The sequence below is a fragment of the Populus trichocarpa genome, chromosome 7 (assembly GCF_000002775.5).
Source record: "Populus trichocarpa isolate Nisqually-1 chromosome 7, P.trichocarpa_v4.1, whole genome shotgun sequence".
NCBI classification, from domain to species: domain Eukaryota; kingdom Viridiplantae; phylum Streptophyta; class Magnoliopsida; order Malpighiales; family Salicaceae; genus Populus; species Populus trichocarpa.
This window is the reverse complement of record NC_037291.2, coordinates 1,140,912-1,154,673: the sequence shown is the minus strand read 5'-3', so window position 1 is coordinate 1,154,673 and position 13,762 is coordinate 1,140,912. Positions and strand designations below refer to the sequence as shown.

Here is a 13,762-nt window from a genome sequence, read left to right as displayed (position 1 = left end):
TCTGGAAACTAGAACTGTCTTCAGAAATCTTCCGGTTATCGGAAGTGTGTTAAAATATTTTTTATTTAGGAATGTGTTAGAATAATATTTTTTTAATTTTTAAAAATTATTTTTGATATCAACACATTAAAATAATTTAAAAATATAAAAAAATATTAATTTAAAAACAAATAATTTTTTTTTAAAATATAAAAATAAACATGGATTCAATACACGAAGCAAATCTATTTTTTGTACCTTTCGTTTCGAATGCAGTTGCACTAGCATAAGCCAAATGGTGAACCTCGTATGAAGCAGCTTCGGCCGGAACGATGGGTTAATGGGCCACGAGCCCACAACAGCTTCGAGTGGAAAACTCTGGAAAGGACCTGTAATTGTACTGCATACCAGGGCATCTCAACTGGGAACGTCACCTTAATTGAAAAAACAGTTATAAATTAATATATTTATAGATTACCAACAAATCCGTTGTAGTCTAGTTGGTTAGGATACTCGGCTCTCACCCGAGCGACCCGGGTTCAAGTCCCGGCAACGGAATTTTTAACTTTTCCAATATCTTACGTAAGCAATACGAAAACGACATCGTTGAATTAAAACCTCTCCAAGTGAGAAGATGCTTAAAAGGCTATTCACAGTATCACACGCTAGTTATTAACTTCTTTTTAACTCACTCCAATTGAGCAGGGTTTTAGGACCTATCTTCTTCTCGCTTCTCTCCGTATCCGTTGCAGCGGCAGCTCAGACGATACAAGATTAATTTTTTCACTCCTCTCTAATCCCGAATTCAGGTAACTTAACCTTAACCTTATCCTCAATCTTTCAAAGTCAAGGATTTTGCTTTCCAAGCAAAGATTGTGAGCATAACTGCAATTAAAGCCTTTTCTCCTTTCTTTGTTTTGCGTTTTGTTAGTCTTAGTTACTGTAATTCTATTTATTTGTTTGCTTTATACCCAAAAATGTAGAAATGGAAATGGGTTTTTATCTTTTTTTATAAAGAATTAAATTATGTGTAGTCATAAGATAGTTTGATTTTTATAGGGGATAATTGTGGGTCTTTGCGAGGTTTTTGTTATAAAAAAATCACGAGAAGTGCTTTATCTTGATTCAAATTGGTGACCCAGAAACAAAAAATGAGATAAAAAAAGATGACTTTGGTGAGTGGTGACTGGTGGTGTCATATTTGATATGGTGGTTCCTTTATTGTGAGCTTGGCGTGGCAGTGTAAAGATGTTTGTGTCTGGACTCACCGGTAATCCATGCTGTCTACGGATACCATTACATGGCCCGAGGACTCCGTCTAGACGAGATTCAGCGTTTCTGAATGCTGAGAAACCTATAGACAATGTTAAATTGCTTGGTCCCAAAAGGTATCTATGGGTTATTATCAAGCATTATACTTCATTCAGAAGATTTTGTACACTCTGATACTTGTTTTTTTTTTCCTGCTTGTTGCAATTGCGCAGAAGTTATTTGGCTGGTTCTGTACAGAGATGTAATGTAAAGGAAACTTACTTGGTTAAATGTGCAATGGATGCTTCCTATGGTGGTGATATGAGCAATGATCGATCAGGTAATATTTTCTTTCTTGATCATTTGAACTTTTATAATCTGCACGTTGGCTTTTGGACTTAAATTTAACTGCTGGTTGTTAGATCAAAGGGTTTTCATGTTGAGTGCTTGTTAACTGGAGAACCTTCTTGTCTGAAGATGGGTCATGTTAACATTTATGATGGTCATCCTAACTTATGTCTTAAAGAGAAAATGGATTTGGTGAAAAGCTCGATGTTTGTCTTTCCGACAGAATAGAGTGATATCTTAGCTGATTTTGTGTTCAGCAATTTTGTTAGAATGAGTTAGAAAATCACAATTTGCTTAACACACTAATTGGTAGAGGCATTTGCTTAGCCCATACTTATGAAATCATGTTATCCCTGGAAACAGGCACGAAGAATACTTACAGGGAAAAACTTCAGAACATTCCAGATGTCTGGAGACAATATGAGTTTGCACCTGTGATGAACAATTTGGTTTTAGCTAAGTGGAGCCAATGTCTTGCATTGCATGGCTTATTTGAGTCGTGAATAACCATGCCTGGAGTGTTCTTTCACATTGTTAACTTATCTTATACCAAATGCTAGAAAGTGTATGAAAACAAAATGACTGTTTGAGATATTATGCTTGCTTGCTTGCACTTCCAGAAAGTAAGAAATGGATGTACTATTCATTCATAGATACTAGTTAGTTCGTGCTCATGCTTGTGTTGTGGGTCAATAAAGGCTTGTTGAAGTTTCCACTCCTTTTCTGTTTTAGTTACTAGTCTGTTTGATTTCTGTGCCCTAAGTTAATTGATGTGGTTCATTAGAAATTGTAAGAATTTAGCACCATTCACTCCCTAAATCTTTGTTTACAACCATCTCTGCAAGTTCAGTTGTTTTCCCAAGAATCCATGTAAGGGATCCATACAAACGACTTGGAATAAGCAGGGAGGCTTCTGAAGATGAAATTCAAGCTGCTAGGAAATTCCTTATTAATCAATATGGTGGGCACAAACCAAGTGTGGATGCGATTGAATCAGCTCATGACAAAATAATCATGCAGAAGTTTTATGATAGGAAGAACCCAAAAATAGACTTCAAGAAAAAAGCTAGGGAAATGAAGCAGTCTCGTTTTATGCAGTTTGTCATAAGCAGGTTCCAGACTCCATCAACAAATGTTATTATTAAATCAGCAATTGCATTTTTAGTACTGGGTGCTCTGACTTTTCTCTTTCCAACTGAAGAAGGTCCAACCCTTCAGGTAGCCATTTCCTTGATCGCTACTATATATTTTTTACATGATCGGCTGAAAAGCAAATTGTGGGCTTTTCTTTACGGGTACGTGGACAATGTCTTTCATTTCTTTTCTTCTCCTCGTTAAATCTGCGCTCACTCATCTGTTGGATACTTGTCTTTTTTTTTTAAGGTAGTTTTTTTTTACCATTCTCATTCTAGGGAAATTTTCGAAACAAACCCATCTTTTTCATTGACACCAAAGCTGGTGTACTAATTAAAACAAAATTTCATTTCTAATTATTTTTCAATCATGAGTTTGTCCAGAATTCTGCTCAATAGTTTCAGAACACCAAAGTACCCTTATTCTCTTTTCTTAATTCATTGTTGATCTTCTCTACTGTTCAAACCTGAATTCCTCAAAAAGTAACTATGTCATGGATCATTCACTGCTGTGGTGCAGGGTTGGATCTTTTATTTTCGCATGGCTGTTGGGAACCTTCTTGATGGTATCTGTGATTCCACCGTTGCCATTGGTTAAAGGACCAAGGAGTTTTGAAGTGATTACATCATTGATAACTTATGTGTTACTTTGGGTTTCATCTACTTACTTGAAGTAGTGCTAGATTCTATAGTAAAAGCTCCCAATACAAGGCTGCAATTTTGTTGGAATGGGTGTTATTGATAAGTGGGTCATCAATTGTGCATTTTTGCTTTAAGCCAGATCGTCTTTCTAACCATAGCAATGATGCTTATAGTGAGTGTTAGTTTTTTTCAATGAGCCTCCCAAAATAGGAAGAGAAGGTATGTATGACTGTTCTGTTGTTTTGCTATCAATGTAAATGGAGGTGTATCCATCATATGGACAAGTATTACATTTCGTGTTCTTTCTCTGCATTTGTTATAGAATCGTTGTGGAATATGAGGAATCTTTCTCCCCTAAGCATGCCTGTGGAAAATTCGTGTTGGGGGCTTAGATTTTTTTTTATCGATGTAAGAGTTTTTGTCGACTTGTTCACTTAAGCTGTAAGTTGCTCCTGCAATTGGTGGTTGAGGGTGGTCTAATTTCGTTTTTTGTAGCCCTGATCACGAGGATCTTTATGGACCATTGTTGGTCTCTTGACAGGCTCCTGCCATGTCTTGTTATGTCATTTGCTCTTTGCTCTGTGGACTCAAAGGAGTGGCGATACATTTGCTTTTCTGGGAAGAATCTAAACCAGTCACTTGTTTTCTCATAGACTGATTAGATGGTAGAGATTTGACTCGTAGCAGCAGTTTTCATGGCTTCAGTGGTCCATCTTGCGAATATCTGCAACTTGGCATTTGCACGCATGGTTATAACCGATCTGTAAATGATTTTTTCTGTAGGCGAAAATATTTGTGTGCAGATTGCAGGATTATGATTAACCTGTAAGACTTATGAACTCATAACCACCCTTGCTATAAAGTTTTTGTATCAATACGTGCTGCGGCATGTCATATTTTTCCTGTATTTTTGCCAGTGTGAGTGATCTCAACACAATTTGTAGCGTTAAAAGCCATGTACTGTAAATCTTGCCTTTTAGGACTAGGAGACTCGCTAGCTAGCAGAATGGCCAATAGTAAGAAGCAATCGTTTCATACTTCACTAACCTGGAAGTCATCAATCAATCCTCGAAAGATCCTAATTTTCCTTATGGCTTACTAGGGATTCAAATTATTCTGCTTTTACAAATTTGAGAAGACAAAACCGTTGATTTTGCAGGCCGATGTTGTACCACAAGAACGAAGACGTCCCACATCAGCCACATAAACACCTAGACAAATAAAAGTATTATCACCCGACTTGGCAGCCACTGATTGGCCATTGCATTACAACCTCAAATGGGATACCAGAGTAGAACTATAAATAGTATGAAGTAGACCAAGTTGTTTGTGTTAAAGAGAGCACTGGGGAGCTTGAGGGAAAGAGAGGAAGAGAGTACATTAGAACTTCGTTCTTACAACCTTGATAGAAAATGGCCTCCGCTTCTCTCCTCAAGATTTCCCCAGTTCTAGACAAGTCAGAATGGGTCAAGGGTCAGACCATTCGCCAACCTTCAGTCTCTTTGGTTAGATGCCACTCAGTTGCACCCTCTGCACTCTCAGTTCGTGCTGGCTCATATGCTGATGAGCTTGTCAAGACTGCGGTATGTGTTAACACACCATCCATTATAGACTTGCCGCTTCCATTACCTTACATATTTAAAAGCTGAGAGGAAAGCACACTGCACAACTCTTAAGAAGTTTACTTTAGGCTTTCTAGTTAACAGATTTATAAGCTTATAAAATTTCATTTATGAATGTAACTAGAGATGAGTCATATTTTCAGTCCTGACAGGAAAACTAAGCTTTAGATTTCAGCTTTTGTCAAAAACAATAAATCAGAATTCAGGAAATGGGCTTTTACATGATTATGAGATTGTGGAATTATGTGCAGAAAACTGTTGCATCTCCTGGCCGTGGAATATTGGCCATGGATGAGTCTAATGCCACTTGCGGAAAGCGTCTAGCCTCAATCGGTCTTGAGAACACTGAGGCTAATCGCCAGGCATATAGGACACTGCTTGTTACTGTTCCTGGCCTTGGCGAGTGCATTTCAGGTGCTATTCTCTTTGAGGAGACTCTCTACCAATCAACCACTGATGGCAGGAAAATAGTTGATGTGCTTGTTGAGCAAAATATTGTTCCTGGTATCAAGGTTGACAAGGTGAGATCCACTCCTTTTCAATGGTTTATGTCTAGAGAGTAAAAAATTATGATTTCGGTAACAATTGAGAGCTGGAAACTACAGGGTTTGGTTCCTTTAGCTGGCTCTAACGACGAGTCATGGTGCCAAGGTCTTGATGGCCTTGCCTCTCGATCTGCTGCTTACTACCAACAAGGTGCTCGTTTTGCCAAATGGTATGCATCCTGGTTTCATCTATCAAGTTCTGTTGAACTCTTTCATTTCTGTAACATCATGATTGCTTTAACTACAATCACTGCTAAATTAGAATGTTTTAATATGATATAACAGGCGCACTGTGGTGAGCATTCCCAATGGTCCATCCGCGCTTGCCGTGAAGGAAGCTGCCTGGGGGCTAGCTCGCTATGCTGCCATTTCTCAGGTAATAACAATATCAGATATATTATTGACATGATCATCATCTGGTTTTTTGGTGGTGTTTATGCGATTAAGTTGGTCCTTTTTTTTTGCAGGACAATGGGTTGGTCCCCATTGTGGAACCTGAGATTTTGCTTGATGGTGAACATGGGATTGACAGAAATTTCGAAGTGGCTCAGAAAGTTTGGGCTGAGGTGTTCTTCTACCTTGCCGAGAACAATGTCATGTTCGAAGGTATCCTCCTCAAACCCAGCATGGTCACTCCTGGTGCAGAGTGCAAGGACAGGGCCACACCAGAGCAGGTTGCTGAATACACTCTCAAGCTTCTCCAACGAAGAGTCCCACCAGCTGTTCCTGGAATCATGGTATGTGACTGAAAACTATCTCAAACATGCACAGACATAAACATTTATACACACACTAGCCACTGATTTAGTTGCTAAATTGTTGAATTGTTCTTGTTGTCAGTTTTTGTCCGGTGGGCAATCTGAAGTGGAGGCTACCTTGAACTTGAATGCAATGAACCAAGCTCCCAACCCATGGCATGTATCATTCTCATATGCAAGAGCTCTTCAAAACACTTGCCTCAAGACATGGGGAGGCAGACCGGAGAATGTGAAGGCAGCTCAAGATGCTCTGCTTGTTAGAGCAAAGGCCAACTCTATTGCTCAGCTTGGCAAATACACAGGCGAAGGAGAGTCTGATGAAGCCAAGAAAGGAATGTATGTCAAAAACTATTCCTATTAAGTTGTTGGAACCAATTCTAAAGTAGACACGGTGATGATAAACCCCTTCTCTATCTTATCCTTGGAGGAGCCTTTTTTGTTCATAACTCGTACTTCAAGTGACTTGTAATTCATGATATGGAGAATTCGTGGAGGCATTATATGCTTAAAGCAAAATTTAATCTTTGTAATGTGGAGTCTAAATGCCGATGGATTGCTAGACTGAGAGTTCTGATCTCTTAAATCTGGATCATTAAGCTTAGGTATGGTAAAGGTGAACATTAGGCACACAAGATCCAGTTATGTAAAAAAACTGGATCCAAAACCAATAAATCTGAATCGCAGCCTTTTTATGCTGTTGCTGCAGAGTTTTCTGCCGATGGAATGTTTTTTTGGTTTACAAGAGGCTCAAACCTAAGCCTTGCAGATTCAGAAGATGGGAATTATAACATGCCATTTGAGTTATCCACGCCAACAACACGGCTAACGAAACCTGAAAATGCAAATCAACTTAGAGACCTAAAACTTTGTAAGAACTTAAAAATAAAGGCTCAATGGGATTCAATGAACTCCATATTCCTCCAGAGAGAAGTAAACACGCGGGGGCTTCAAGAGATTTTTGAGAGTGGCATCCAAAGAACATGATTGTTCACAAATGTTGGGCAAAGAAACGTATTATAAAAGAGCAATGAAGTTTCAACAGAAGTCACTGGTGTCCAAGAAAAACATTAACCATTACTGGTCCTCTTTTTTCTTCCTTTTCTTTCCTTCCAATTTACAACATCAACACTTTTGTGTTTTCACCAGTTTTACATCGTACTTGCCTAATTTTGGTTTCAATCTAGGGAGTAGTGAAAGATTGAAGAATCTTCTGTTTTTTTTTTTTTTTTTTAATAAGCCGAGAGACAGTATTATCGAAAAAAACCTCCAAGAGGCAAAATGCGCCAGCCAGGTAGGAGAGGAGAGACCAGAACCAACGAGGGAAAAAAGACTTGGCGGAGAAAACGCCCTTCAGCTGCCAAAGCCAACAAATCAGCACCTGGGCCTAGAAAAAGTATCAAAGCACCATGCAAAAAGGCTACATCAGCAGAAACGCACTCTTGAGGGTCAGAGACAACAGAAGCAACATAGGAAACTAGGAGGATTAGCCAAAAATAGCTGCGAGACACAAACCAGGGAGAACCAAAAGACAGCAAAATAGCCTGCGAGAATTACGGATGTTTGAAATTGAATTTCAAACTGTTTTTCATCGGAATTTGATTTTTTTTTTATGCACTGATATTAAAAATAAATTTTTTTAAAATAAAATAAAATTATTTTGATGTATTTCCGAAAAAACACTTTGAAAAATAACCGTTACCACACTTCCAGATAGCCCCACAATCCGATTAGAGCAGCAAAACTGCAGGAAAAGCTAGAGACCAGAAACAGAGCGACAGTACAAAAGATTGACATCAGGAGAGGCTGAAGATGTTAACAGTTGTAATTCCTCCTGCTCTTCATTATAGTTGGCTGTCGCATTTAAGGAGAAAGTAACATTTGGAGAATAAATAAAACAAGTTTGATCATAACTGCCATTTGCTACACACTTGGGTTCCAGGGAAGACAAGATCACAATCATGCGGGCAATACATTTCATAGATGAGGAACTAAACATCTGTTAAGAAGGTAATACATGAGATAAAGGTTAGTTAATCAGCCGTGTTATAAATATATGCGTCTCTGCTATAAATAGCATCACATGGAACTCCTACCGCTAGCATGGCACTCAGAGAGCCACAAGTCCATCTTTTCTATGATCTGATGCCTTACTTTTTCAACTGCATCAGGGGAACCACAATTCCGAGCATTACCTGTAATTGAAAATAACAATGTCAGTTGATAAGCAGCAAGCAATTCCCAGCAAACAGTACAAGGATATGATTTCCAGCATAATTTGAAGGAATGCTATTAAAAATGCTGTCAGATATACATTTTATTGTTGAACAGCAGTCCAAATTTTTTTAAGGTCCGTATTAATGGCTTCTAAGACTATCTGAATTGCTTGAGATGACAATGAAACTAGATTAATATACAGTGCCATAATCTTAAACGATAATAGGCAGCACAGACTAGAACATACCTTCAATGTTGAAGGGAGATTGTGGACATCCTCGCATATCAGTTCCATGACCACAATTATGACAAGACATCACAAAGGAGGGCACTGGAATGTTAAAAGAAGCATTTCAGTGAACAAGTAAGCGTATGATTATGTAATATATTTCCCAAAATATATTACATGTAATGTTTGCATGGTAGTTCTGCGTATTGAGTCATTAAGCCATTTATGAACATATGCCTAGTAGCAGTAATACGAGTACCAAGCATTCAGACACACCAGACTTGGAAAGATGATGAAAAATAAACCACGCAAAAGAGATTAAGTAGTTGGAAACTTACTATCTGGAGATGAAATCTGCTTTGATGCATGGCGCCAGGGATCTTGAGACCCATTTGTAAAAACGATCTTTGAACCTGCAAGATACAAAAGCTATGAAAAAACAATTTAATAGGCAAGTTTTTTCAGGAGTGCGTTTAAGGCTTTTTGTTTCAGTGTGTTTCTTTTCTTTCTTTTGTGTGTGTGAGTGTGTTGGGGGGCTAAATCCATCCTTGAATGGAAGTAATCATTTCAGAAATCAAACGCCTATCTCTTCAGAACTTGCTTTTTTATTTAGTACACGTGGCCTTGCTTCTGGGTCTACTCAGAGATCAAGTGCAAAACAAGCACCTCCATCTCCCAGATAAATGATCCTCGTACAGAGATAAGAATTAAAAATATTCAAGAAAAGAGAGGTCAATGCCCAGACCTGCCATATTTGTGCCCCCATAATATATATTAGTTTTGTCAACCTCAGGATAGATGCCTTCTCCAAAGACCTTCTTACAAAGATCTAAATGATATCTGCAACATATATGACAAACAATTATGCAGAGTGAGATTGTGCACAAAAGGAGCATCATAAACCAAACAACATAACAAGTGAACAGAGAGTCTAAACACACACACTAATCATATTAATGCATACAAATAAAAACATACCTTGTGTCAACTTGTGAGGAGCGAATACTATCATTTGCAGGTGCAACTTGAAAATATGCTACTTCTGTACATACTTGGAACCACCACAACCGATCACCAGAATTCTCATTAAGAGTAGTGTCTTTCAAATGCCTTTGATCATATGTTTGAACGCTGACACCAAAACTTCCAACGTAATCTTCTTTAACATATTTTGCATATGCCTCCTGTGTTTGCATTTTGAAGTTCCATTAAAAGCATATTAAACAACCAGAGACTAAGGAGAGATGGCTTCATGATTCGCCAATAAATTTAATCATCACCAATACATTATGTTGAACAGAAAAGGTAGAATCATTATAAAAAGGAAACGAATAATCACATATATTAACCAATCCTAAAGCCACCACACCCTTTTACCACTGTAGCCAATGCACAAGGGCAGTCTTGAAAACATTTTTAGCAGATGAACTTCCTAGGGGATTGTTAACCCAACAATTCTATTTCAGGGGCATTGGAATCTACATGATGGGAAATACTTGATGTCCAGGTAGAACTGATTGGAGATTATCATGGGTAACCTTTTTATGCAGCATATAAGATGAAGCATGATGATCAATCTACTGAACTTGGAATCCATCAGACTCGCCAAAGCTGCAGCATGGCCAACTACTGCTCAAACTGGATAGCTTAATTCATCATTTAGTCACTGAATAGGATGCCATGTACAATCAACGTTATCAAAAGAATTTCTAAACAACAAAATGCAATCATCACATCTCATAGTTTGAACTTGCCAACACCGAAATTGATAAAGTTCTCGACATGATGACATCCAAAAAAAAAGAAAAGGCAACATCCAAGAAAGCCAGGATCAAGAATTAGATGGATCATTAGTGAATAAGCAAGGAGTAACAGGCTTTGACCATGGAGATAGATGAAAATAAACTGGAGCTTACCACCAGATCTTCTCCATCCTTCTTTGCTTGAACAAGTGGGGGACATAGTTTATCCGGATTTCCGTATTGAAACTGAAGAGGTAGGGCGGTGAATATCATTAATATGAAGACCTCATACTAGGCAACAAAAATAAAAAGAAAATCACACACACCGCTGTAGCAGCTGCATCTGCCAGAAAATACAGGAAGTCACCATCAATCTCAAGCTGCAAATACACGTAAAACGTGAACATAGATGATCAGTGTAAAGAAAGTCTCATGAAGTGTGAATTTCATCTCATTATTTTGTGTATTATTAAAGGATTGATAAAACAAACCTCAGCTGCATCAAACAAGGTCTTCACTGCTTTTTTATTAGATGCAAGCCTTTCTTCTACAAGTTGAGTAGTTTCTTGTAGTGCAGCTTTACATTCAGCCCCGGCAGACTCACCAATCTAAATAAAATGGCAAGGGACAGAAAGGTCTTTCATCATGACAAACATTTCATGATGTGGAAGAAGCATATCCAAAAAACAAAGTACTAAAAATCAATGTATGGAAGACAATCAAAATAAACACACAAACATGCATCAGGACATGGTTACAGGATGCATAATAACTATTGTGTTTACCTGCTGATCAAATTCAGTGTAGTTATAAACAGCAAGAACAACAGCAGAACTTGCAAGACTCCCACATGTTAAATGTGGAAACTTAAGACGAAACCATGCACTAAGAGCTCCAGAGTATGAAACACCAAAAACAAACCAAGGATTTTCAACGCCTGTTCTATTGAGCTTCAGGTTTAGGGATTCCTGCATTAGAAAGCATACAAAAAAATAAGAGTTGGGTGCAAAAAGAACAGAACTATCACCATGCACCTCAAAAGAATAGGAAAATATTAACATCAACTTTAATGCATATGAAAGGCCATTATGACACCTTCTGGGACAAATTTAAACCTGTAGACAAGGCTAAGTTTCCCTGTTACGCATATGGGAATTAATTAACATTCCAAATAAATAATAATGTCTCTCTACATCTCAGGCTTTTTCTTAGGCATGCTTTTGCACAACCATACTACATGCAAGTATCCCTGCACATGCATACTTATATTTTAACACATGAGTTTGTCCGCAAGCAGCAGCAAATTTAATGGGGGTCAGTGGTGCCCCCCCCCCCCCCCCCCCCCCCAACAAATGCCACATTCTGGATTCATTCCTATCTTCAAGCACATTCTTGTATATTGTTACACAATGAAGTAGAAAGATAGCTGAAGCCAATCAAGGTCTAGAAAAAAAAATGGAGAATTGAAATTTACATTTTGATTGAGCAAAATGAAAATGCAGGGCTAGAATAATTCCAAAACCACAACTCTGAACTTCTTCATTGGAGTGGATAGATTATATTTGAAGGACAATGAAATATAGCACATGGTCAGATTCAATACAGAACGCCTCTACCTTCAAATAATCTTGATGTGAAAAAGAAAAATTTCAGGAAATTGCACAGCAACTTGCCTGATAATACTGACGAAAAACAGCCAAGTCAAAGAGTGCCTGTTTAGATGAAAGATATCTCAAATTCTCTGTTGTTGTTGATTTGAAGGGTGAACTTTTTCCATAGTAACGATGCTCAAGTGAGACCACAGCTGCTCCAAACTTCTTCGCCAAAACCTATATAAAACAACAAGGTCTAATTTAATTTATCATCAATCGAGCACACCTAGTACACTGCCGGGTTGTAAATCATCAATGCCCTCTTACAGTGATAAGACGTCGACAAAAACCGTCATTTGCTCCCCATTCAATAGGCAATGCACTTTATTAAAAATTGACTCTAGTACTAACAACCAGAAGACCCTTAATACCACTCCAAAACTACCAAAGACTTACGCCGATATAGTCATTGGCTATCCCATCGCATGAAGATTCCCCACAAATTTTCAAAAAGATGGGTCCATCAGGCACTCTGAAGTAGTCAAGAAACTCATAATACCGTTGTTGAAACTTATGGTGATCCTGCAAAATACCAAAACAAACCTTACACTCAATGCCAATCCTTCAAAACCAATTTCACATTTCTTTAAAACCACTGAATTTTATTCAAAACCTAAGCTTTAAGAGAATCACTCAATCACATATTAACATCATTTCAATTTTCAACTAATTCTTAGAATTCCACACTAAATGAACCATTTAACTGCACTTTAACATCACCAACCAATCAATTAGCAAATGCATTTTATAAAAATTACAAGAACCCAATTTTCTTCAGTAAACTTCAAGGATTTATTCAAGAAACAAACTTTAAAATAACCCATTTTTAAGGAGAAAAAAGCTTTAAATTCTAAACAGGAAACCCATATTTTGATTTCAAGAAAAACATCAAAATTAAAAGAAAACAAGAGAGGGGGAGAGAAAGATACAAATGGAGAGTAGTGATCAAGCGTCTGATTAAACCAGAGTTCTTTAGTGGTCAAGGAGCGGTTGCTGTTGGTGCTGCTTTTAGAGAAGCTGTAAAGCAACGTACGAGGTGCGAGATAGGCATGAGATGCTGTTGAGAAAAGCAGGAAAAAGAGAAACGTGGACATCAAAGCCAGTTTCATCATTTCCATTGCTTCTTCTTCTTCTTGCTGTCTTCTCTTCCTGTCCTTCGCGTCTTAACTCTAGCAACAAGTCAGGTACGTGTCTTTGTGTCTGCTAGTTTACGATTTGTCATACTATATATTCAAGGCGGATACATAAATTTTTCTGTCCTGGATAATTAAATAAATATATAATTTATTTTTTTGATAAATTATTAACTCATGTGTATAAATTTTTAATTCAAATACACTATTTAAAATATTAAAAAATAAATTTAAAAATATATAAAATTAAAGTGAAAATAAAAATAAACTCAGTATTAAAGTTATATCCTTCGATATTTTGTGAAATATAATTCATTTATAATCGAATCTGAATCGATATTGTAACAACCCCTCAACCGAGATAAAATAACAATCTCATGTCAACTGAAAAATAAAGTAATTAAATTTTCTCCCTCTCTCAATTCCTCCTTCCTTCATTTGATTCTTCCTTATATTAGTATTTTATAAGTTGGACTTTGTAAGTTTACAAGGTTATTCTCTCACTTTTTTTTTT

General features: G+C 37.4%; 3 protein-coding genes and 1 non-coding gene across 7 annotated transcripts; 3 read left to right on the top strand and 1 right to left on the bottom strand.

Annotated features, from left to right (window-relative positions):
• The first annotated feature begins 464 nt into the window (after window positions 1-464).
• TRNAE-CUC (transfer RNA glutamic acid (anticodon CUC)) lies at window positions 465-537 on the top strand. Its single transcript has one exon. It is a non-coding gene; the product is annotated as a tRNA-Glu (tRNA).
• A 98-nt stretch (window positions 538-635) lies between these two features.
• LOC7480164 (protein CHAPERONE-LIKE PROTEIN OF POR1, chloroplastic) lies at window positions 636-3,655 on the top strand. Of its 3 annotated transcripts, none has more exons than XM_002310254.4 (5): window positions 636-788; window positions 1,221-1,367; window positions 1,464-1,570; window positions 2,429-2,873; window positions 3,232-3,655. In XM_002310254.4, exons 2-5 carry the CDS (start codon window positions 1,228-1,230, stop codon window positions 3,386-3,388), a joined length of 849 nt encoding a protein of 282 aa, XP_002310290.2. In that variant the 5' UTR covers window positions 636-788; window positions 1,221-1,227; the 3' UTR covers window positions 3,389-3,655. The 3 variants fall into 3 exon arrangements, with proteins under 3 accessions (XP_002310290.2, XP_024460845.1, XP_024460846.1); XM_024605077.2 differs by having other exon boundaries at window positions 1,122-1,367; XM_024605078.2 differs by having other exon boundaries at window positions 2,429-2,796; window positions 3,232-3,370.
• A 1,014-nt stretch (window positions 3,656-4,669) lies between these two features.
• Window positions 4,670-6,808, top strand: LOC7495527 (fructose-bisphosphate aldolase 1, chloroplastic). The gene is made up of 6 exons (XM_024605076.2): window positions 4,670-4,936; window positions 5,227-5,496; window positions 5,581-5,690; window positions 5,806-5,896; window positions 5,988-6,257; window positions 6,361-6,808. The coding sequence occupies exons 1-6, from the start codon at window positions 4,766-4,768 to the stop codon at window positions 6,637-6,639; spliced, it is 1,191 nt and encodes a 396-aa protein (XP_024460844.1). The 5' UTR covers window positions 4,670-4,765; the 3' UTR covers window positions 6,640-6,808.
• A 1,282-nt stretch (window positions 6,809-8,090) lies between these two features.
• On the bottom strand, window positions 8,091-13,325 carry LOC18101230 (probable serine protease EDA2). 2 transcript variants are annotated; one of them, XM_024605075.2, is made up of 13 exons: window positions 13,045-13,325; window positions 12,512-12,637; window positions 12,137-12,292; window positions 11,249-11,431; window positions 10,955-11,071; window positions 10,790-10,843; window positions 10,638-10,709; window positions 9,700-9,905; window positions 9,467-9,561; window positions 9,060-9,134; window positions 8,740-8,823; window positions 8,372-8,470; window positions 8,091-8,274 (listed from the first exon to the last, which is right to left on the bottom strand). In XM_024605075.2, the coding sequence occupies exons 1-13, from the start codon at window positions 13,231-13,233 to the stop codon at window positions 8,267-8,269; spliced, it is 1,464 nt and encodes a 487-aa protein (XP_024460843.1). In that variant the 5' UTR covers window positions 13,234-13,325; the 3' UTR covers window positions 8,091-8,266. The 2 variants fall into 2 exon arrangements, with proteins under 2 accessions (XP_024460843.1, XP_006380793.1); XM_006380731.3 differs by having other exon boundaries at window positions 8,091-8,470.
• Between the last annotated feature and the right edge of the window lie 437 nt (window positions 13,326-13,762).